Source organism: Zosterops lateralis (assembly GCF_965231275.1).
Source record: "Zosterops lateralis genome assembly, chromosome: 15".
In the NCBI taxonomy this organism is placed as follows: domain Eukaryota; kingdom Metazoa; phylum Chordata; class Aves; order Passeriformes; family Zosteropidae; genus Zosterops; species Zosterops lateralis.
Genome location: NC_139775.1, coordinates 3,508,622 through 3,533,237, shown reverse-complemented (window position 1 = coordinate 3,533,237; position 24,616 = coordinate 3,508,622). Strand labels below are relative to the sequence as shown.

Here is a 24,616-nt window from a genome sequence, read left to right as displayed (position 1 = left end):
TTTAGACCCAAATAACTGAGGCACGAATTACCAAGAAATCTGAGCACACCTTTCTAAGGAAGGAGAGGAATCTGACACCAGAAAGATTGCAAACATTGACAATTGCACAGGACCAGATTGATGACCTGTTCAGCTCAGGATCTTTTCAAACTGAAGAGCTCCACATTCATGCTGCAACACTGGAAACAGTTTACCTGAAGCACTGAGAATAATCAAGAACAGATTGCTCCCTCTTCTTCACTCAAATTTTTATTCCCATTTCCAGAGGATGGACTTGAATGTTGCCAAGTACAGAAGCAGCAAAATCATTTGTATACCCAAGCCAAAAAATAAGTAGCATGAAGGGGAATTCTTTTCCTTACCTCTGTAGTAAGGAGTTGCCTTTACATCTCCAAGCAGAGAGCTCTGAATGTCCCTACTTTGAGTAAATGTACATATTTAAAGTAAAACTAGATGCTATTATTTGTCCAAGATATCTTAACTCTAGAAAATGCAGTGGCCTTCTGCTCTCAGTAGTTCCTTGAAGCCATAGGGTCTATCAAATAAAAGAATTTCTACTCTTTTTCTTTTAAATTGATTGACTTCAAATGCTTTGGCAGAGACTGGGTCCTTAGGCACACAGAAAAAAAAAAAGCCTGTGATTTAATTTCTTTCCACTGTTTGTTCATTTGTACAAGTGTCTCCAAATCATCTCCTCTTCAAATTTGACCAGCCTTTCTGTTTACTGAAGGACTTTCTTTGTCTGAAACAATTGTCATTGCCTTTCTAAAGACCTCATTTCCTTACTCCCATTCAGAGCCAGGCAGAGACAAGGATAAACAGCACAATGTACAAGTGGCCAGGCAATGACAGCCTGATTTGCCATCTCCTCATTCTGAGCCAGATAAGCTGATTCAGAGGCTCCCCAGCAATGTTTGTTTGTTTTAACAGGTATCTTTAATGGCTTGTTCCAAAGGGAGGTGAGGCAGTTCGGGTGGGCTGGTGTAGACACACCAGTGAAGCATCACACGGAACACAAAGTCTGTGCCATGGCCGGACACATCTAATGGAGCAGCAACAGGAATGGAATACGAAACTGTCAAGTGCCCCAGGAGCTACAATGCATTACAGCCCACAAAAACATCATCAGAATCTAAACTCCTGGTGAGGAGTCTGTAACAGCCTTTCCACAGCGTTTAATTGAAGCAATAAAAAGGAGCAAACAAACGGGAGCGAGCTGTGAAGCCTGAGATGTGCCTTCCTGCCCACGCACTCACAGAGGGGCTGAAAATCACTGGGACATCCCTCAGGCTGATGAGCTCATCTGTTGCACCGATAGAGATCACCAATAAATACTGGGATGGTTTCATTGGAATTCAGTGCTCATTTATAGATGCAGCCATTGACATTCCCAGCACAGCATTGTGATTAACCCTTTCACTGGGGCTGTAATCCCAATTAATGCAAACTGGCTGGACACATACAGCAGGTAGATAATAAGCTCCACTATAGTAACAGCACAACTTGGCCAGGAAAACCAAGCATATCTTTTATTTTCATTTAGCTTTGAAGGGGTTACATTATAGGAGCTCCTATTGCATCCCTCACTTAAAATTAAATGCCACCAGCAGTGCTACTGAAATATGCTTTTAAAGTTTACAGCTGAACTACAGAGGCTTGTAAAGTGCCAAGGGACTTCTCTGGTTTAATTATATAGACCCTGTTCCATAAACTGCTCGAATAGAATAAATACAAATAGCATCCATGCTTTGTGACCTCTCTGGGTTAATGAAATGCACACAAACACCCACAGTCTGCTACGGCTCAGAAATTCCACAGCATAAACACACAACCCTGCTGGAAGCTGTAGTCAGGATTCAAGCCTTCATACATACATGAGAACCAGCTGCCTGGACTCAGCAAGGAAATAATTTGTTGTTTATATTCTACTACTGTTCAAAGCTGCAGTCAGTGGGAATTGCCTGCGATTTACTGAACAGGGAGAAAGAGTCTGAATTTTTTTTTGTCCATGTTGTAATTAGCAAATCTGCTCCTCTTGTCCAGAGAGGTGGTGAAGTAAGAGAGGCTGAAGAATTCAAAGAATCAATAAATGACCCACTCTTGGCTCTAAGAAATGTAAGATCTCTACCTGGTGACACTCACCTCAATCTTTGGGACATACTTGGGAATAAACACTCAAGTGAAGAAAAGAAAGCAAGAAGAATGTGTAGAGAGAGAAATCTGTACTTCAGTATCCCCTCTCCTGCATATAAATTATTTATACTGCCATTTCACCAAGGAGAGTTTCCTTCTACCAGAGACAAGCCCCTGAGCTGCCAGCGAGTTCTCATTCATGTGGCCAGCATACAATTTTCTCACATTTTTCTTAACTTTCTCCACGCATGCCATCTCTCCTGAGATGCAGAAAAAAATGCAACTTGTACTCTCTAGCCATGGCATCCAACAGACATCTCCAGGAGTCTGCTGGAGTTTCATTCATTGAATATTTAACACTACAGGTGTGAGCACAGATCTCTGGAGGTGTTAGAGCAGCACTGCACTATCTCAACAGAGAACTGTTTTCTGGATTCAACGGCAGCGCCTTAAAACCAACAGAATTATTCTCTTCCCTGGGCACTGAGCTTTCTTTTGTTGCTGCCATGTCACTCAGGTCATCCAGAACCCTAAGGCCAATCAGTATGACTGTTTTGGGGATATTTCCTAGTTTTACTAAAGATCCTAGGTGCTGTCTTATACACACCCTCACTTGCTTTATTTGTTTAATTTTTTTTTCCTGAGGCACTAAAGTCGCAGAACAGGAAAACATTTGTCCTGTTACGTAGAGAAACAATATTGCAGCCATCCCATCCACATGTGGCACAGAGCTGTAGGTCTGCAGAAACAGAACTTTCCCACTTCCTGCTTGCAGAGTTCCTTCTGGTACTGAACACCTCCAAGCCCCCTCATAAAGGGGATTTGTCCTAGGGAGGATCAGTGGGAGGCAGGTAGAATTTTAACTGCTGTTCTGTTTGCCATGGAGAGGAAGAAAGTCCTCCCACTGACCTGCAAACTTGGGTTGTTAGCACTTGAACCAATCTAAAAACAGGATTTAACATCTTGGTGACTTCTAATGTCACATTTCAGCTCTCTAATGCTTTCCCAGCTGGAATAAAACACAGCAGAAAAACAGCCCCTCTATCAAGGCACAGGCTCACAGCCCACCCAGCCAGACCAGTAACAGCACCCGACAGACAGAAGACAGACTGTTATTGCTACTCATCTGTGCCGTTCACATAAATGGCACTTCACACACCCCAGGATGAGTTGCTGCTCAAAAGGGATTCCAATTTACATAAAGACAAGATGATGACACGTAGACAAGCTAGAGGATGGTAAAAACGTAGGGGCATATATCTCATAGTGAAGTAATGATGAGCCTTGATGGTTACATAAGGTTTTATTACTGCGGCATATAACTGATAATATAAAAGGTGAAGTGCCAGGCCAGATGCCTGAGGTATTATGCATATATAGTCTCCTCTCTTTACTCCAGACTTTGATATATAAGTGGAAGACCAGATGTCAACCCTCCTACTTTTTAACAGAGGAAAGGATCTTTACTTCCCTCACGAGGAACACTCTGCCATGTACCAGGGGGCAGTGATTTTTCCAGTCTAATCACCGAGAAAGAGCAAATACACCCTGGCAGACTGAAAACCACGAACCCAAAGGAGCAGGTGCAGCTGGGGGTGCACAGACCTACCTTGAAAAGGAGACAGTCCCCCTGGTGCTCAGCGTAGATGGAGCTGAGCCTGTACTGGTTCTCCGTGGTGATGTCGATCTGGTAGCCCGTGAGGGTGTAACACACCTTGCGGAACTCCTGGATCTTGGTCTGGAAAACTTCCTTCAGGCGTTGGTTTTTCAGTTCTGCACTTTCCACTTGCTTCTTCAGCTCTGAGTTAAGGGAAGAAAACAGGCACTTTCTTATATGTCACCGTCACAGAGCCCCCCTTGTGCTGTACTTACAGTGCTGCCCAAACTGAGTGAATTTAAAAGGTTAATTAAAAAGTGAATTAAGCAGGCAGAGTGAAGGAACAAGCAAGCTGGATGTCTCTCCTCCTGGCCCCAGCAGACTAAAAGATAGTAAACTGGGGAATAAGAAAAACAGACTTGTCTTGGTAGGATGGATTTTTCTTTTGCTCAGCCAGTCTTTCAACAACAAGTCACAAAAATTCAGAGTATAGCATCCATTTCCCCACATGCACACATCTTGTTTTCTACATGGAAACCAAGAGAAGGATGTTCCTCTACACAAAGCATCAAAGTGGAAAAATGGCCCAAAATACACCCCTGTATGGCTGCATGAGGAGGAAGCTGCCTGCAAGGGAAACCTCCTCCAGTGGGGGAGATTTGAGGTAAGTGCTGTGATCTCAAATTGACACACTGCTTAGGAATCCCTCAAGGTTTGGGAAGGGGCTTTTATTGTGATAAAAAGCCTGGAAAGCACCTCTGCCTCTTTGCATTTGCTACTTTAAGTGGACTAGTCCCTATCAGAGAGGTCCTGGGAGACTGCCTGCCACTCACCCTGTGTTTTACTGCTACAAAGGGAGCTGCCAGTACTGTGAATCCTTCAAGAGGATACACAACAATTACCATGAATCTTTCACCCAAGGTGCCTTCTGAGTAATTAAACCTCGATTTATCATCCCATTAATTACAGAGATTGGCTTTACTTTAATATACACTAGAGATGTTTCCTAAGTCAGCCTGTTTTATCAACACTGCAGTCCAGGGTTAGGAAAAATCCTGACTCTTTCTAACAGCAAACAAATAGACTTCCTCAGTCGAAAACCTCTTTGTCATTCTGAGGTTTAAAGCTTTGTGCTGTGATCAGAGACATAATTGCAGCATTTGTAGCCCATATGTCTTCAGCTTAGCTAGTTCAGGTCCAGCAGCAGGACAGCAGGAACTTCAGAGCAAGGTGACTGCTGGAATATGAGGAATGTTTTTGGCTGGGTGTATAGAGCCCATACTAAAACATTATCGCTTCCCAAGTGAGCTGGAAATTTTTTTGCTTGAGTACTTGCTGGAAAGTGTTTCCATTGGCCTCCCGGGCACAGTGCAGGGAGGATGTAGGATGGAAACTGCAAGGCCATGGACTTGCCAGTGACATTCACCTCTGAGCAGCTGCAGGCACACCAGGAGAATGCCAGTCACCTCTCATCTCCTGTACTGCTTTGCTTAGGCACTGTGGGTGGAACAAAAGGATAATTCAATGTGTTAAGTCAAAGTGCCTTAAATGTCACTGAGGATGCCCCTGCTCAGAAGTACTTTGGCCTTAATCCAACTCCGTTTAATCCCCAGGTAAGGACAGGAACTCTTTAATGGTTAAAGAGAACTACATGTCCCTTTACTTCTGAGTGAGAGCATCCACCTAGGGAGAGTTAACACTGGCCAGCTGCTTGCTTCAGCTAATCCAGATCCACCTTCCTGAGCAGCTTCTGCTGCTGATGTACAAGCAATGACTGCCTTTACTCTGGGCATCCCCCAGCTGCATCTTGCTTTATGAAGGGGAGCAAACCAGCCCTGGGGAGCATCACCAGTTGGTTCATTAAAACCCTGCTATACAGGGAACCCCCCAATTGCAGGGGGTTGTAAAGTAAGTACAGAATATCCAAACCACCCTTCATGGCCCAAAGGGTTGTGTCTTACACACAGTCCCTTCTCATGAGCTCAAAAAGGCTCTTTTCTGACCACCCACCTTCCCACTCACAGCAACTCATCAGTGTGTGATTAACTCAACCCTTCTCTGGATTATTACAACCCTTTCCCCATCATCTCAGCTGGGACTGGTCTTTGATTAATCAAGTAATCAGCCTCTGAAATTGGGAGGTTAATGGTTGGCTCTGACCTGGATATTCTCAGTTTTCATTCAGCTCTGCAACTGTTAAGGATAAAATCCTATATATGAAAGTAAAAATTCAGTGACCACACTGCAGTGGTAAATAACATTTCGTCACTGTCAGAGACAGCCCTGCCTTTAATATATTGCCCATGTCCAACAGCAATATTTTTTTCCCTAATAAATGCAGCCTAGCCTTGGAAAAGTAAATCTGCCTCTTCCTACTGCATCTCAGAGGTTGCCTTTCCCAACTTTTATAACCTTGGAGGTGGATGGCACCCTAATTCATTAACTCCTTGAACAGCTTTCGTTATTCATGAAGAGTTAGTGCCTTTCCCACTGTTTTGTCTCTCAGACTTGGTCCTGCCAGTGGCCACCAGGAGCATCCTCACCCCCACTGGCCTGGTTAAACCAGCCTCTGACTCTGCAACAGCAACTAAGTGATGGCAGCTGCTTCCCTCCACTACCCTCAGGGTGAGAAAGGGAAAACTTTGACTACAATCAGTCTTTTATGCAAGAACTCTGGGGCTTTCCAGTGTAACTGAAGTACCAAGGAGCCTTCACCCCCGGCTGCGTGCCCTTGCCGCCTCCCGCTGCTCCTCCTGGCCCTCTTTCCAGAGCCTGCGGCAGTGCTGGTGTCCTGGCTGGAGGAATTCATCTGCATGAGAAACTTCAGCTCGTTAGAGATGCCTTGTGTCAGCCCCTGGCACAAGGTGCTGGACTCGGGAGCTGCTGCTGTCGATGCAGCTGAATGTGCCGGTGCTGGCCAGGGCTGGGATAGAGCCTTGTCATCCCTCTGTGACTCCACCAGCAATTGCCCTACAGGGCTTCCTGAGCTTAGGGACAGAGCAGGAAAACACCCAGGCAGGCACAGGGACACAATAGGAATGCACTGAGTTGCCCCAGTGAAAGTCCATTGAACCCTGACTGTAAAACAGAGATTGCTCTTCCTTTATGCCCAGTTAAGCCGCAGTCCTTGGCTACAGCCCTGCTGGTGCCTCCCTCCCGCAGGGTTTATCCCCTGGGAATAATTCAACCCGGGGCTGCTCCTGGTTTAACTCAGGACAGCACTCAGCACTGTGACTGCTCCCCTGCTTCCCACTCGGGGATGTGCTGACACAGCCAAGAAAGCACACCATGAGCAAGATCCATGGAGGGGTGACTTCAGGGGAAGGTAAAGTGAGACTTGAGAGACGTGAGATGAGATCCCACTGCTGAAACAAAGCCATTTGAGATGTCCATCTTTCATACCTTTCCACCATACTTCTGCAGGAAAGAAGCATCCTGCAGGTTCTGTGTGATACCAGCCAGCCCCAGGCCAAGGTCCCAGACACCTTGGGGTGTCTAAAATGGCAAAGAATGTCTATTTTTAAGGTACCTATGGAGCATCTCTGCACCACGGGTCTGTCCAAGCACAGGCCTGGCACCACAGATTCCCTGCACCCAGGCAGCAGGACAGCAGCATATGCACAGACCTGGGGACAGTAATTAATCTTTCTAATATGTCCCCCATCAAGTGAAGATGTTAAGCTAAAAGGCAGCTCATTGTTTGCTCTGCAGCTGAATTCAAGGATGTGAAAACGCTAATTCTTAAGCCTCACCTAATACCGCTAATTCCCGCCAAATTTCCAGCACAGTCAGGAAAAACTGATTTAAAAGTCATCACCTGCACAGAGTGCGGCTCAGCTGTTCCAGAGCAGGGTTTAAGGCACAGCCACAGAGGCCATGGAACAGAGGGAGATCCTTTTGGGATGGGTCAGGGGCAGTAGCAGGGCAGGGCTCCAGTGACAGCACTGATGTGTCCACCCCTTTTATCCGCCACCCACAGAAAACTGAACATCCTGATCCATTCAGATTTTTCCCAATGTTTGGAGAATTAGGTTTAATTACAGCTTTAAAAGATAGTATTTGAAAACTAGAATCCCTGTATTTAGAGAACCTGTTTGAGTTCCTGTATTTAACCTTGTTCCACTTGTACAACGCAGGTGAGAGAAGTTGCAGAGGCCATGGGTGGAGAAAGTGATACCACAGACACTCTTCATCCCAAAGAAAGGAAGCCAAAGCATCTCCAAGTTTATGAAACAAATAAGAACTGAGAAAATAAGCATACGGTTACACAGGCCATGTCTTGGTTGGGGGTAATGACTGGCCTGACAGAAAAAAAAAAAAAAAAAGGACAGAGAGGACAGGAAAATATACAGAAATATTGTCTCATCTCCTTTGTATTCAGACTAAGAGTATGTATAAAAAGTTGCCTGTCCTGAAGAGTTTGATGTGGAAAAAATATCCTCACTGAAAAAAAAAATCATTAATCTGTTAGAAAATTAATATTGCCAAATGATTAATTCCTCCTAATGATACTGCTTCTTGAAACACCTTGTATTTTCACACACTTACATTGACTTTAATGAATAATTCAAACTATTTTGGATAAATAAATAAAATATGAGTTGGGCTTTTTTGGTCTCATATTGGAAATGTCACTGCTTTTTATTCCATTGCTTTGACACTCCTTACATCTGAAACTGTTCAGAGCAGCCTGGAAATACCACAGCTTTGCCTCTTGCTCCGAGTTCAGCCAGGTCAATCAATAACAATATCAGTCTCTACACCAAAGAAAACCAAATTCACGCTTAGCCTTTTCCCCAGGGAAAGAGGAGGAAACAATGTGACTCTGAGCATGCCGAAAGTGGCATGAAATTAAATGTATCACTAGTCTTTTCCAGGAAAATACGAATTTGTTCTGCCCATCCTCAAAGACGCCACAAGCCATGTAGCTGCATTAATTCAGCTGCAATCCCAGCTCATATATATCTCTCTCCAAAAGGCCTGCAGTCCTTTCTAACTCTCCATTAAAGGTTACTTTCCCTCAGTGACATGTTTGGGGGTCACTCACTCCAACACACAGAGGATAAAGTATTTACACATCAATTCCTGTCCCTGCTGACCCTGCCAGGGTCCCTCATCACAGATGCCACCCAACTGTGCTATGGAGGATGCTGCATTTTCACCAGCCCTGGCTTAAATTTTGTCTCCAGCTTACAGGAGGGATGCCAGAACCACTTCGTCCACACAAGGTTCATAATGGGAAGAGGAAACACTGTTCTCTCAGTTCCAAGCACAATTACCTTTACTCTCCCCCACCTACAGGAGCTGCTGCCATGCAGTGGGCACTCCTTAATCACCCTCCTGTACTCCCAAACTGATACTGAATCACTCCATCCACAGCAGGTCTGTCCTTCCCACCTGACCCCCTGCCCCTGGGACCCCTCCAGTCATTCCCCTGCCCAAACCCCGAGCTGAAATTTTCTTTGCCAACCTCACTTTATGAGGAGCAGTGTCTGAAAAAAGAGTTCTGTGATATTCTGTGAAGGGCACAACATAAAAATAAATTGTATCGTGTTAAATAAAGGCTAATAGGAGAAGAGCTGAACATTTTCTGATGTAGGCAAGTTTACGACCATTGCTTTTGAGAAATAAAATTCGCTTTGCTAGATTTTATAGGCGTGTTTTATGCCCTGGGGGAGTGGGACCACACAGCCCCACACCACCCCTGCTCGACCTTACAGTCTGGCAGCCTCACACTGCTCCCTGCAAAACTTGAAATTTGTGACATTACAGCCATGAATTATAACTTTTCTTGAAGGTAAAAACAGTTTTATATTCAACAGACTGCGCTGGCTGTTCAATTTGAAACCTAAGTGGTATTTATTTGATCAGTCAACATTGGTTTATTTTTAAACCGTGTATGTACCATATGGTTCAATGCACCTCCCAGCCCCCTCCTCCAGCCACCAGCTTGCCCTTCCAGCAGCTCTGGGGAGAGTTTTCAAAGGCAGCACAGCCCAAGGAAAGGTCTCCACCACCATGACCAGCTGCAGCTCTTGCACTGCCCGAGAACTCTCCACTAAAAAAAAAATTTCCCAGATGTTTCTCTTTACTGAGGATGGTTGGCTGAAGGCCCCATTTCAGACAACCCATGTACCTTTACAAAGGTTCCCTTTCTTGGAAAGAAGTGCATAATTAATTATCCTCTGGTAACTTGCAGAAAGTAGCAGAGGACACTGGAAGGGCAAGGTGAGAGCAGCAGGACACTGAGGACCAAAGAGAGGAAGCTGTGGAAAAGCATGAACTCTCTCTTGCAGTACCTACACACACACAGAGAAGATGGGTCAAGATCAAGTAAAGGGTGATTTTCTTTTCTCCCTGTTGCTGAGATTACAACACCAAACTGCAAAACTCACAAGCACACCTGATTTTGGCCAATGAACCATCACTGAGCAAAAGGTTCTCTCAGGGCATCTCAGTCTGGGCACTGCTTGGAGCTTTCTCTGTCCTTCTCCTTGGCAGAGCTGCTTTGGAGTGGGGCAGGCAGAAATCAAGGAGGCTTTTGGAAGCTCAGCTCAGCTCCTCAGCCACCCCTGCAGTTCTCCGTGTTGTGTGAAGAGACCCTGGGTACCACTAAAATCTGTGGCTGTAATGATGTGAGCAGCCTGCTTGCAGCAATACAGAACTCATGGGGATGGCAACACACCCCCCAGACACAGCAGAAATGAACCTCAGGAGAACTATTTATTGCCCAAGATGGATCTCATCAATTAGCATGATATGGCACAAACAGTTTGGAAATTAGGGCGGTCGCACTGGCCATAAATTGTGACCCAAGCAAAAAGACATCTCCCTCCACCTCCAAATAATGATTAAATTCTGCCAGGCACATTTCCCTTCCATATGGCAATTACAGCCCAACAGCACTTCTCAGAACAAAGTGACGCCAGCCAGAGCTGCAGCTTCGGATTAACTTTGGATGCAAAAAATAGCCTCACCTTAAAAACACAAATATACTGTGTCACTTCAGTTTACAGGAAAGTATTTAACTTCTGCTTCTAGAACCAGCCAGCAAATCTCAGGCATAAGTCTTCCAGCCTATATGTTTTCCAGGTAATCTATTGTGGGGTCCAAAAAGAAGTCAGTGGGACTTTTCATGGGCTGCAGCTCAGGGAAGTCAGATAGCAAAAAACAGGGACATAACTTGTATCACTTGTCAGATGGAGAATCACTTCTTCACAAGTTGTTTCCAAGAAAAAGAGTGCTTTGAAACCACTCAAGTATCTAATGAAAAGATTACTCCTAAGAACGATATAATTAACATATATAATATGCACCGTTAATTAGACAGGGTGGTCTGCAAAAGCATCTAATAGATTAATTTATCCCCTGCCTACCACGTCCCCTGCACTCTGCCCATTATTTTGTTTCCATTGGCACATCACTACTGTCAGTTCTACCCCAAAACACTGGATGCATTTAAACCTCTGAAAGAGCACCCAACATCTGCTATTAAACCAAATGAGAAAAACAACTCCAGAAATAGCTATTTGTTCTCTCTCACAGTGAAGACTTTTTGCAGGAGTTTTAGTAATTCACAGCACAGGGTGGACAATATTCAATCATGCATTAGAGAGTGCTTCACAGTTTATTAGCTGATGATGCTCACCGAAGCTGTGAACGGGAGAGATTCCCACCGCTGGCAAGAGATGATTTCAAGCCTTCCCAGGAGCAAAGCCATTCTGCTCTTACTCATGGAACTTTTTATAGTCAAATTCAGATGCTGAGGCTCATGGAAATGCTATTTTGACTCAGTGGTAGTGTCCAAGATTATGTTACTTACAGTTTCTTGTCTCCCTCTGTTCCCTGCACTGCAAAGTCTGTGCTCACAACACAAAAAATCTGTAGCTTTGCAGGCAGACAGTCAAAATACAGAACTAACAAACGCCTCATGAGGTTCCTTCCATGTCTAAAGCCCCTGTCAAATAACTCTGTGGTGTAAGACAGATGCTCAGATGGGGAAGGGCATTATACAGGTACCCTACAGGTCTAATTTGGGATGCACAGACCAAACTCTAAACCCTGCAGACTGTTTGGGAGTATGGCTGTCAGCAAGCCCTTCTGCCCATATAATGACTTCCTCACAGTCATTATAACCCCATTCCCAGCTCCAGAACTCCCTATTTTGTGACACTGTGCCCTGCCCCGAGGCGGGGTGGCTCAGAAAGGTCAGCCAATGGCCCCGGGGGCGCTGAGTACAGCCTGCAGGGCACAGCCAGGAAAATGCACAGCCTTCAGCCAGCTGGGAGGAGAACACAGTGGCACTGCAACAGAGAAAGGCAAGGCTCTGCAGCATGCCACCTCACTTGTGTTTTTAATGGCAAAAGATTGTGGAGTTTGTTTTAGGGCTTTTGTTCCAAAGGAAATTAAGCTCTAAAAAGCCTCCACTCGCTCCTTCTATTCAATCCTTTTTTCCTCCCTTGTTTATCCCCTTAATAGTGTTTTGAAGTGTTGGCTCTGGAAAGTATTGCTCTTGGCTTGAAAGCTCTCTGGATGCCAACTAGTCAAACCTTTCCCAAAGCCTTCTCCCTGCTCTTTGTGCTCCTGCAGCAGGACCCAAAGGCACTCTGCTCAAGAATCACATCAGATGTTTCCTCTGAGCACTCTTCTGAGTGCCCCAGACCTCCTCTCACGGGATAGCAGGTTCTGCCCTGTTTTTATTGGCATATTTTTCATGTTTTACTTCATTGTCTGGTGTCCACTTTATGAAAACAATCCTTTAAAGAGTCCTTTAATCCTTAAAGACGCTGGAGTGGAAGGGAGCACTGGTTCAGCGTGGAGCAGCAGCAGCAGAGCAAGAGGGGGAAAAGGACTTTAGAACAACAGAACCGCAGGATTGTGACACAGATGTAAAGACAAGCAAACTTATTTCCCTGGAGCATGAAAGATGTTTGGAAACAGAGCCATCTCCTGGATAACCAGGCTTTCAATCATGTCATTCCAGCCTCTGGAGCTTTTATTTCCATTGCAGGGGTCTGAGATGGTTGTATGAACAAGGGAGGGTTATTTCCCTTAACCTTGTGCTGGGACTCCTGGCCAAGAGGCAAAGGTTTGGTATCTCCTAGCACAGGTGTCACCAAGGCTGAAGGACACCAAAATCATCTCTGGGCAGGGAGACAGGAAAGGTAACATCTGTCTCAGCCCAAATGCCAAGTCTCCTCTCCTGATCCTGAATTATTCATCACGTGCTAACTTCCAAGCCAGTTCAGTTTTCAATTTTTAAATATTTAATAATTGGGTATTAAATATTCATGCAATTTTATTAGAAATTTTGGAAGATGGGCACTAAGGCTCTAATTGTAAAGTTCATCATTGGCACTGACTGCCTACTCAGGGAGACCTTCTGGCTACCTAGAAAGAGAGAAGGAAGAACAGAAAAGCTAAAACAAGTATTTATGGACCTCTCTGACTCTAGATCACAGGAGAACAGAAACACCTATGGCATTTGTTTTCAAAAATACATCACCTCTTTATGAAAAAACTGAGAAACCTGCACTGGGAACATACTAGTCAGCTGCAGTCTAAAGAGTTTTTAAGACTTTAAGTGCCCCAGAGAAAGACGTCCACCACAGACAGCTGCAGTGGATCTGGCTGGTAAAAGGAGCCTCTGATTACAAGAAAAATATGCAGTAAGTCTTGGTTGAGATGGGAGGCAGATGCAGGGACAGTTAGCTCAATATACCCCCAGAAGAACACAGATTCCTCCCTTTTTCTGATGCCTACTCAGAGGGGACATCAGGAGGCATGGTCTCCCCTGAGCTGGTCTAATAACTTGGATTCATTAATTTTCCATGGCTGTTTCCCTCCATGCAGTTCCTGCAGACCATGTTTTCCTCCTTTTTAGTAGATGACATGTCTTTAACCCTGATTGCTGCTGAGAGCGAGCCCATGTTCCTGTCCCTCTGTATTATGAGCACATATTCCCCACTGGGATGGAAATTGTATGGTTTACACAAAAGATGACACAAAAGGCCTGGAATTATATGCAAATGAATGGATCCATTCCTCACTTCTTACCATCAAAAGTCTGACTTTCTAACAACTGCATGGGGTAATTTCTGCACCAGCTTTCAAACAAAGGGCATCTCTGTGTTATTAACATCTCACTGTGGCGAGCAGTTTGTCACCTTTCACAAGAATTATCTGAAAAGACACCAGCAATTATTCCCAAGGAGATTATTGGGTGGCTATGTCCCAGCAAAGCAGCTGGAAGCTCAAGAGACATAATAAACACCAGGAAAACTACTTTCCCAAGTCAGGAGAACATGGACGAGATTCAAAAGTGCACTAATTGGAAACAAACACAAAACTAGAGGTAAAGTCATGCTTGTTACCTTCAGTTTTGTTCATCCCTATACCAACATTAGGAGCACATCTTCAAAAGAAAACTAAAAGCTCTTGATTACGCCATGAGATAACAGGACAATAACTCTGGAGACTTATCCTGGAAAGAAGCTTGGTATTTATAACAAAACACCCAGAGAAGAAATGACTCCAGCACCAGTTCCAGCTGCAGAAATCCAGCTGATTTCTAGGTCTTGTATATTTGGGGTTTCCAAGAATTTTAAACACCAAGGACTGGACAAATGCAAGACAGCTAAGTGTTCTCTTCCTGGGATTGTTGTTTAACTCCTGGTTATATCTTAAAATACAACCCAAGAATCAGCATTTGCTTGGCTATTGTTCATGAATGAAATGGGTCAAAGAGCAGAAGTCCTGTAGAATTCCAAGGAAGCAATTACTCATGGCTCTTGACAGAAATTACTAAGTAGGGTCCCTGCCTGTGCAAGAAAGACCAAGAGATTCAGTCACACAAATTTCTTCATGGAAATCAGTATTGGAGAAGGTGATATCCTACTGGATGTCCTTTGAGGACAGGCCATTTCCAGTTACCCAGAATCACAGAATAGTTGGGATTGTAAGGAACATTAAAGATCATCCTGTTCCACACAGGGAGGCCACTCACTGATCAGGTTGCTCAGAAGCCCATCCAGCCTGGCCTAGGGGAGTTAGGGGGGAATTAAATCCCATCAAGTGATGCTCCAGCAGCTGCTAATTCCACATTCTGACCAGAAAACATACCCAAGAAACCAGGGATGTAACCCTGGGATCATAACCTTGAGATGTCAAATTTATATTCAAAAACAAAAAAAACCACCACCACCAACAAAAAAAGCAAGTCTGACCTCTGAGATAAAAGTGGAAATCTCTTACCCAGCATAATACTTTTGCTACGGCCGAACCACCTCATTACCTTCGGCTCTGTGAGAAATATCTCTTGTTACTTTGATGGGAATTCTTCTAAACACCAACACCCATAATTAGAGATCTCTCTGGAGCCAGAGAAGCACAAGAAAATCTGAGCAAGGCTCCTGTTTGATGGTGGGAAAGAAGAACACACTATTGCTGCACTTTTGGGTGCATACTGTCGACAACTCGAAGCTCAGACTTCTCATAGAACCTATAAACATATTGAAAAAATTATGAGCTCTGCTTGTTTCAACAAGCTAGCAACATCCATAGAGCACATAATGGTCCAAAATGGAGCACTTTAGTGTGATTCATGTCTTCACTGATGTTTTTAAAAGTCTCTCTGCATTATCTAGGAGATATTGTCCAGAGTCAGGCTTCATGTTGCTGCAACACATCCACACAGGACATTCCACAAGCCCACAAGCAATAATACAGCTGAAGACAGAATAGATCCATGAGGAGATAAGGACACGCAGTGACTTCACAAAGTTAGCTTAAAGGGTAATTCATAATAATAAATTTAAAAAAACCCAACGAAGTAGAGGAAAACTTTTCTGTGGAAAAGGTTTTAAGAATGAGTCAACAACTCTGATATCTAAAAAATTAATTAAAATAATTCAATTATTCTTGGAAGAACAAGAAAACAGAGATGGACAAATGTAGTCAGCCCACAGCCGTCCAGAAGGCTGTATGGACCTACCTGCTCAAGACATCTTCTGTAGTTTCAACAAGGCCAGTTTGAATAAAGAATCAAGCCAAATCATCCAGGAGGATAAAATTAATATAATTTTTAATTCTTATCAGCTGAGGGAGTGTGATGGAAGAATAAACAGTGGTGGTGAGTGATTTTGCACCTGCACATTTGAGTTACCTTAAGCAAGGTGAGGAGGACCATGTGGGAAGAACTCAAATCACAAAAGATACTTGTGGATAGATCTAATAAGATAGAAGCCCTGTCTTTTTTCCTAAGAAAGACATCTTTCATTGGCCTATAAGTCTTTTTCTGGCAGCAGAAAAACCCGACACCCAAATCAAAGATTCTGCAGAAAGTTCAGCATCTTTCTTCAAAGGAAGGCTACTGAAAGAGTCAAGCAAAGAGACTTGATAGTTTGAGAGTTTAAACCAGCTTTTGGCATAGTTTTGACTATGCCAAAATAATAATAAAACACTCTGACAGCAGGGGTTTGGGTGGAGAAAAAGGGTGAGGGAAGTAGAAACATATTCTTAATTAAAATCTCATTTGGCAATTTTTTTTTTTTAATGTGCTTAAAAATTCCACTGAGGTCACCATTCTGGAGAGATGACAAACTCCTGGGATAAAGGCTGGAAAATCCTGGTAGTCGTGTCACATTTAGCAAGTCAAAGATATGTTTGTATAAGGCTGTAGAGGGCTAAATCCATTTTACATGCCGTATGTATTATTAATTTCTGACAGTGGGCTTAGAAAAACCTAATTCTCTGGAATACGAGCTCCCTTTGAGCAGAGGGAAGCCTTTTCAAAACTCATCTTTTATTGACTGAATCATTTTTGAGTCAATCTGTCTGCTTTCGGCAAGACAAGAGTTTTAAATCTTCTCTCTTTTTTTCCTCCTTTTTGAGTCGTGGCAAGTCTATTAAAACCTGCTAATGTATGCAGCAAGGCCTCTGATTTGAAATGTAATGAATTCTTCAGATAGTGGCAGATTAGGGGGAGAAGATGATAGAAACAGCCAGAGCTGCCAAAAAAAGAACTCTCCAGAAAAAGAGGAGGAGAAGGGTGAGTGGGAACGAGAAAGATTAACCCTTTTTATCCAGAAGAAGAAAATACTTAAGCTCCATTAATAGAATCAGTTAAAAAGGCAGAACTGCAAGAGGCAGAGCATCTTCAGGCTTGCCTGCGGCTGAATGAGACAGAGAATAAATGAATCTTTCCTCCTAGAGTGTCTTGTAAGATTAGGTAATTCCCTTAGTGAAAAATGAATAACTTAGAGAAAATTAGCTCCATCCATATAAATAAGCCTTCATATTCCAAACTCGTCACCCAGAGCTTCCCAGGCGAATGCCCTGAAACATTTCTGCTGTTGTGTAACAGATGGTTTCCTCCTCCCCCTTTCCTTGGGTTGCTTCCAACCGCAGTATCTTTCAGGTGATCTTGTTTTAGCACAAAAATGAGCATTTTGGGTGTAAATCATCAATCCTGTTAGTGAAAGGAGGCTTGGCAGTTTTATTGTCTTTGGCATCTTTGAAGTGCTGGACAAACCTTATGGAGTCACACAAATGAAGATTAGCACTGTCTCCATTTTACAGATAGAGGAGCTAAGGGAAAGAAAGTCAAGGATACTACTTAATTCAACAGCACAGATCTGGTGACAGCCCTGAGAACACAGAATCTGCTGAATCACGGCACAGACCTGGAATATCTTCCTGTTTAACAGCAAAATTCATAGCTCAGCCTAGAATTGGATGGCTTTAAAAAATAAAATTAGCTCCATAATAAAGTTCTAATGAAACAAGACCTTAGAGAGAACAGTCTGATGGAGCACAGGTGACCCAGTGGATTACAATGAAAATTAAGCTCAGCAGAACTGATGCAGGTGAGTAAATGTGGGAGATTGAGAAACGGGTTCTGTCTGCCCAATGTCCCTTTGCTAATGACAGGCATTGAAATGTTTTAACAACTGAGAAATCCCAAATAACAGAGGCAAAATCCTTCAATTTAGCATGAAGAAGAGATAGATAAGTCCATGCATGTCCTGAAGGAGAGACTGTCTTTCCCTACAGATGCAAGGCATTCAATCCTCTATGACACAACTCAAACTACCAAAAGGCAAGAAGTTTTAAGAGCAAAGTTAGCTCAAAAGCTGCTGGAGGCAGAGACTGTGGAAACTAAGCATGAACTGGAAAAAACAACAGCACAAAACCTTTGCAGTGGGATACAGGACACAGGTAAAAGTGTTATCTTGGATGCCAGCAAGCCATGGCAGTTAGCTTGGCTTTTCAAATTGCTTCCAGGTACTGCCTGCATTTGCTGGCAGAAACACATTTTCTTCCACTCTGGACACTAACAATGGCTGCTTGCTTGTGCCCACATCTCCTAAACTCCATCAGTCCCTTGATGTGATTATCACCAACTGGGAAACTGCCTTTTCCTACCTGTCTGTTTGCTTCCAAACCTGATGTGAGTGCTGCAGAACTCACAGATGAGAACTTTTACATTTCCACATATTAGTGCTTTTGGGGAGAAGAGGTTGTGCTTGCTTTCATGTACGTAGACACAATCCTGACCTTTATCTGGGTCCCAGCCCTGTGATTCAATAGCTGGCACTCGCTTCCTGAATCAGTAATGAGCTAAAGGTTACGGCAGGAGCACACTGCGCTTTGGATATAACATTTTTCAGAGAAGATAAGAGACTCAGACCTGCAATGTTACAGAAGAGGTAAAACATTTTTCCTGGCAGAGCATTTTTTATTTGAGGCTGAGGGCACAACCCAGGACTGTGGCATCAGTCCTGTACAAATGCCATTGGGTAACCACGTTGTGCCTCCTCCACTTTCAAGTTAAAAAGACACTTCTCACTCTCTGCCATCGGGACGGTCCCTGTGTGGCACTAAGCAGTTGCTGTACTTCACACTAGCCATGGATGCCTGTTGGTGGTGGATGAAGCAATCCTGTGCAGATTTCCTGTTGCTGTGAAGTTTGCAGAGCACTTTGGGAATCCCAAGAGGCCAGCACATTCATTGTAGCAAGCTCCACCACACCACCTGTAGTAGCAGGCTCAAAGAACAGCCTGCTCCAGAATGTCACTGTTTTTCTTTTCTTAACTTCATCTTGAATTCTCCCTGCACAGCCTCTACATCCCTTCTTCCTGCCTTACTTGTTGGGAAGATCCTCTTGGCTTTCAGACATTGCTTGAACTCTTCCATCTCTCTGTCTTCTGAGAACTCTGCACCAAACACTGGCTTAGTGCAGGACTATCCTGTTTGGAATAAGATCAGTCAAAACATCAAGATCTCCCATGCTTAGTCACCAAAGAGATTATTTTGGTACAGAAAAAAAAGCATAGCACTGAGGTAACCTTGACTCTTGGTTTCCAATGATCCACCCCACACCAGGGAGCAAGCGCACAGAGAATCCTGATCTCTTGCACTGCAGCCTCCCACAAGAAGGATTCACTTCAGGTTTAGGTTTAGGTTTTACTGCTGCTGCTGTGGACTCTTCCCACTGAGGTCAGTGACACCAAGTGCCATGGAGACCATGCTGCTGGCATGAGCAGCTCTGCCAAAAGAGGTCAGAGAGTCTTAGAAAAAGTGTATGTTGAGGAAAGGGAAAAAATGTTACACACAAAAGATCTGTGTGCGTGGTATTTGCAAGCAATGAGAAACAGATTTATCCAACTTGGCTAAATCAGTGAATTAGCTCTGTGCTCGAAGAAAAAGTTATCCTGAAAGGCTGTGCTATTCAGTAGCTCACTTTACATCTGAGAAAAGTCTGCAAAAATCCTCCTGCATTATCTCTAGCCTTATAGATTTCTTCTTTTCATCTGAGGCTCAGAGTGGGGATTACCCATTAAGGTGCAGTGGCCAAATCACATTCAATCTATTCTCTGTAAAAAGAAGAAAAAGCTTTGGCCTCTCCTGTCCTCTTCCATCTCATTCACTCCCCTTGTCCACATCCAAAGCATTTACCTCCAACTTTCCATAGGTGAATGCAATAGGTGAATAGGTTCTGAATACCAAAAGAACACAAAGGATACTAAATAACAATTCTCACTTCTCAATCCTACAGGCTGCATCCTGCTCCTCCAGCACCACAGAACAAGGGTTCATTTAAAGCCTTCATGTATTTCTCAACCCAATAACCAGACAGCTGGCAATTTCCAGCCAGCACTGACCAGCTCTGACCTGCAGTTTCCACAGTATCATCCCCCTTGTTGTCATCAGGGGTGTAACAGTGGCAGCAGCACGGGCAGGTTGGTGTCAGACCATCTGGGCTCAGCCACACCAAAACATCTGCAGGGCTTCACATCTGGCCACCCCCACACTTGACCTGGCAGCACCAGCACGAGCAGATGTGTTCAGCAAGGAATGATGTGACCAGGAGATCCAGCCCTGAGCTCTGCCAGCTCTGCCCCTTCCCCTGCTCCTGCAGCCCCAGTGGGACCGTTATCAAGTGAAGTTAAACAAAGGAGTTAATAAGTACAGCTGGAGAGAGGTAATAAAAGCACAAGACAACTAGAAAAATACCTTTGCAAGCAGGTGAGGCATGTAACTACAGACATCTAAAATGCTTTTACCACGTTGAGTTTTTATAGAAATGTGTTTGCTTTTCTTCAACCACAGAAGTCAGAGACTGTAAACATCTGCTTGTTCATGCTGTCTCTCTCCCACAATGTTTTGATTTAGATATTTCCCTGTAATGTCTGCAACTTAAACACATCAGAATTGTGCCAAGGTTTCAGTAACAAACAGTAAAAGGGATGGAAGGTATTAGAAAAGTGAAAAGCTAATAAACCCAAAGCCATTTAAACAAACTGACAAGAGCCCTGGCATCACTCTGAAGCATTCCAAAGCAGAATTTCCTGAGCTGAAATTACCTTGAATGCATCTTTCCAGTAAAACTGAAATTACCTCCCTTTCAGCATGAGACCTATTGAAGTACTTGACCCTTTGGACATTATAATCTTCTTGGCAGCATTATCAACAGTTGCTTGAGAAGCTGGTGAGCTGGAAGCCCAGCATGACTTGTTTGTCATGGTTTAACCCCAGCCAGCCACTCATTCCCTCTCACCATCTACAGGACTCTCACTGAGGTTTATTCTGCTGCTCCATTAATTTTATTTACTTGTATGTGATTCCAAGACAAAAAAAGTCAATTATGGCTTACTAGGAATTATAAAGAACTTGTGCAATTGGGCTTCTGATTTAGTTATCAATCCAAAAAGACATTCTGTACTAAGAAGTAAAAGATAAAACCATAAAGCAAGGTTTGCATGACTTGCAGCTCCTCAGATTAGAAAAAAAAAAAAAAAACAAAAAAAAAACACACCAAAAAACAACAAGCAAACAAAAAAATTATAGAAAACCTAAAGAAATTTTTATTAATGCTTTAGATGATTTAGGAAAAAAGTCACTTAATCATAACATTGTAAACAAGGAAGTTCTACAGCAGTATTTAAAAATATCCAAAATTGTTTCAGGAGCCCCATTGATTTGAATTAGGCAGCTGCATAATCACAGGGGCTGCAATTTTAATGAACATTTCAACAGGAAATGTAGAGCTGATTATATACATCAAAACAGGAAAGATCTGGATGCTGCAGCAACTCTTTTTTTGTTGTTGTTTTGTTTATTACCTCAGTGTGCAGATCCAAACCAACTCCAGAACTAATACAGAACTTACCTGACAGCCCCTCTCTCCCAATGCTTCTGGCTGCAGCTCTGATCTTACTGTCTTGATACGTGTCATTAGGCACAGCATTTCAAAAAATAATTAGTGATTCAATCAGATTTTACACTGGATCAAGTGGCTGGAAACTTCAATGCTGTGCTGCAGTTCTCCCTTAGAATACTTTAGGGCATGTTATATATACTTAATTAGATAATGTTTATACAGTGCTTTGAAGAAATCAGGAACTCTGTAAGGGCTGGGTCACATTTTGAGAAAGGAAAAGAGCAGTGTTGAGACAGCACAGGCAGAGAGGGAGAACAAAGCTCTCAAAAGCTGAACACCACCTTATTTTCAGAAAGGTTTCAGGACATTTGAGAAAAAATATGTCAGCAGCTTCCAACATGCAGGCACTAAAAAAGAAACAGAAGTTGTGAAACAGGGGATGCTGCAGAGGCAGTGCAGTGACAGTGCTGCTGATACCAAAGTGACAACAGTGGCACCAGAGTCACAGGGGCAGCAGCATCTCTCCAGAAGGAAAACTTTGCTTATACCCAATTCCAGGGCATTATTATTACCCTCTTAACAACAATTTACAACATAAGGACTCAGACAGAGTTGCCTTGATAAAACAAAATGCATTCCACTCTTAATTCATAAGAGTGGGAACTAATGGAATAAAAGTATCTGGCTGCTTATTATTTTGAGGTGAGGGAAGCAGGGCTTTTTTGTTAAAGTTAGAGTGCTTTTGGGTTGCATGGTAAAATACTAAAATACACTGCAAAATACAAAAATGTGTCCTCCTAGGAGGAACAGGGCAGCACACGGTCTTTCCCTGAGTGGGCACCCAGAGCAAGCACCAGAGGGGATGCAGAGTACAGAAAGAACCAGGTTCTGCTCTGGATCAGGATGAGGCACCACATAAATCCTTCATCCAAAGCACTATTAAATGAGTTTGGAAAGCAACAAAGCAAGCTGTGGCTAAATCCACTCAGAATGAGCAGGAGATGCTGCATCCAGACATTTGGCTCCCTACAGGGCAAGAGGCACAGAGAGTGCTCCAAAGAGTTTCTAGTGAGCAATGAAAGCAAACAATGTATGCAGGGAGCTTTAAAAATGATTGCAAAGAGAGCCCTGAGCTTCTGTTCTCTGCGTTTTTGGGGTTTTTATTTGCCTATAACTAAATTACATGATTTCTTTGCAAGTCTAATTAAGCAGTTAATTGATGCTGGTGCCCTTTAGCATCTGGCATTTAAGATTAAGTAAATAATGGAGAAAAGTGCATGCAGCACCCAGCAATAATTAAACACAGCAAGGGTTTGTTCCCCCACCCTCCCCCATTCTAACCTGTTACATATAAATCTCCGAGGATAACTGTCTTTAATAGCCTCAAATACACTTACACACCACATAATGGATACTTGACAACAGTATTTTTCCTCCTAGAGATCGTGGATAGTAGGTGTATCTTTGCTCTTAATCAGGAGATTTCATTTTATGCCTTGCAATCAAGGGGAAGGAAAAGCTTCATTGTGACAACTCAGCCCAACTGAAGAGCATGTTATGGATCTTCATGGGAACACACTTTTAAATCCAGGACTGTGACTGTTGTGGCATCATGCTTTAAAGATTTGTGGTTAAATTTTTCCCTTTTTCACATGCTTGGTCCTTCCTGATGGACCATTCAGTGTTACTCATGTATTTCCTGAAGTCTGTGGAAATGCAGGTCATGAAAAAGAAAAACTGAGTTTTCTAAAATAAAGCTCCAGGGAGACCTTAGTGCTGCCTTTTAGTTCTTAAAGGTGGTTTATAAGAAAGACATGGAGAGACCTTTTAGCAGGGTTTCTGCAATAGGTTTTAAACTAAAAGAGGGTTGACTCAGACTAGATATAAGGAAGAAGTTTTTTACAACTGGCAGAGGTTGCTCAAAGAGGTGGTGGCTGGAAGCATTTGAGGTCAGGCTGGACAGGGCTCTGAGCAACCTGACCTACTTGAAGATGACCCTGCTTACTGCAGGGGGTTGGACTAGATGACCTTTAAGGGTCTCTTCCAACCCAAACTAGAATATGATTCCATGATTTTTCTCACGTAGAGTACTGCACTGAGATTTCCACCTGCTCATAAGAGCACAGTTCCCTCAGAAGGCCATATGTGAAGGACTGGACATAAGTTATAACACCTACTCCAAGTCTTAGCCTGCAATAAACTCTGAACCAGTCACAGCAGACTCAGCTTCTGCTGCTCCCCCAACAAGATCACTCAGGAGCATAAGCTCAGTCAATGTCAGCCAGACTGCTTTCCTAATACAGCTTTGATTCAACCTATGAGAGCTTTTCAGTTCTTCCAGAGCTGCTTGATGGAAGGAATTGCTGCCCAAAGATTAGTGCCACAATCTTTTTAGACTCTGCAAGCAAAAAAAGCTTCTGTGGAGACTCCTGCCCACCTCCCATGGGTGCTTAATTAGTATCTCTGGCATACTCAAAGACCTTTGGACAGAGGGTGCTACAGAAGTGGAAAATATTATCATCATTATGGCCTGCTCCCACCAGTGCTGGCATCCAAGGGAGAGCTTGCCCAGCAGATGGTGAAATTGTGAGCACGGCTGGCTTTGGTTATAATTTCCCTCATCACAGACTCTCCTTGTTGGAGCAGCTTCCCTTCTTGATGCCTGAAGAGCAAACCAGAACCTGCAGAACAGGACTGCATCCTGCTGGTCAGTACCACTGACACATTCCAACCAGCCCGCACTCAAATCACTGCAAACTAAATCATCCAAAGGGCTTTCTAATTAAAAAGAGCTTCATGTAGATGGCAGTTCTTTTTCCCACCTGTCACAGTCAGCCCCCCCTGAATTTTGATCATTAAAAGTTAAAAAAAACCCCAAAGCATTAGTCAGCTTTTGTTAAGTGTCAAACATTCCCACTCTAAACAATGAGCAAAACAAGGAGAACTGTTTAATAGCTCTCAGAGCAACTTTATACCTTCCTAAACACTATTTCTGTACCTCTTGCTAATTGCTTATTTGCCCTGGTTGTATGGAAGAGCCTGGCTCACTCCAGCTTTGACAGAGGAGAACAGCAGTGTTCAACATGCTGCAGGAGGTGTGATATGCCTGGTTCTAATTTTTATCCTTATTTATTTCTGTTGGGGTTAGCAGCTGAGGACTCTGAGCTACCTGAGGCATAACTAAGATCCCATTAGCTTTAAATCTGTTCCCAAGTGCTGCAAGC

General features: G+C 43.5%; 1 protein-coding gene across 1 annotated transcript in view; it reads right to left on the bottom strand.

Annotated features, from left to right (window-relative positions):
* The window catches only part of MAD1L1 (mitotic arrest deficient 1 like 1), a 346,571-nt gene that overhangs the window by 85,154 nt on the left and 236,801 nt on the right, over window positions 1-24,616 (bottom strand). The window contains exon 17 of the mRNA XM_083872211.1: window positions 3,743-3,933. Coding sequence (XP_083728337.1) covers window positions 3,743-3,933 — 191 coding nt within the window. The remainder of the gene's footprint in view (window positions 1-3,742; window positions 3,934-24,616) is intronic.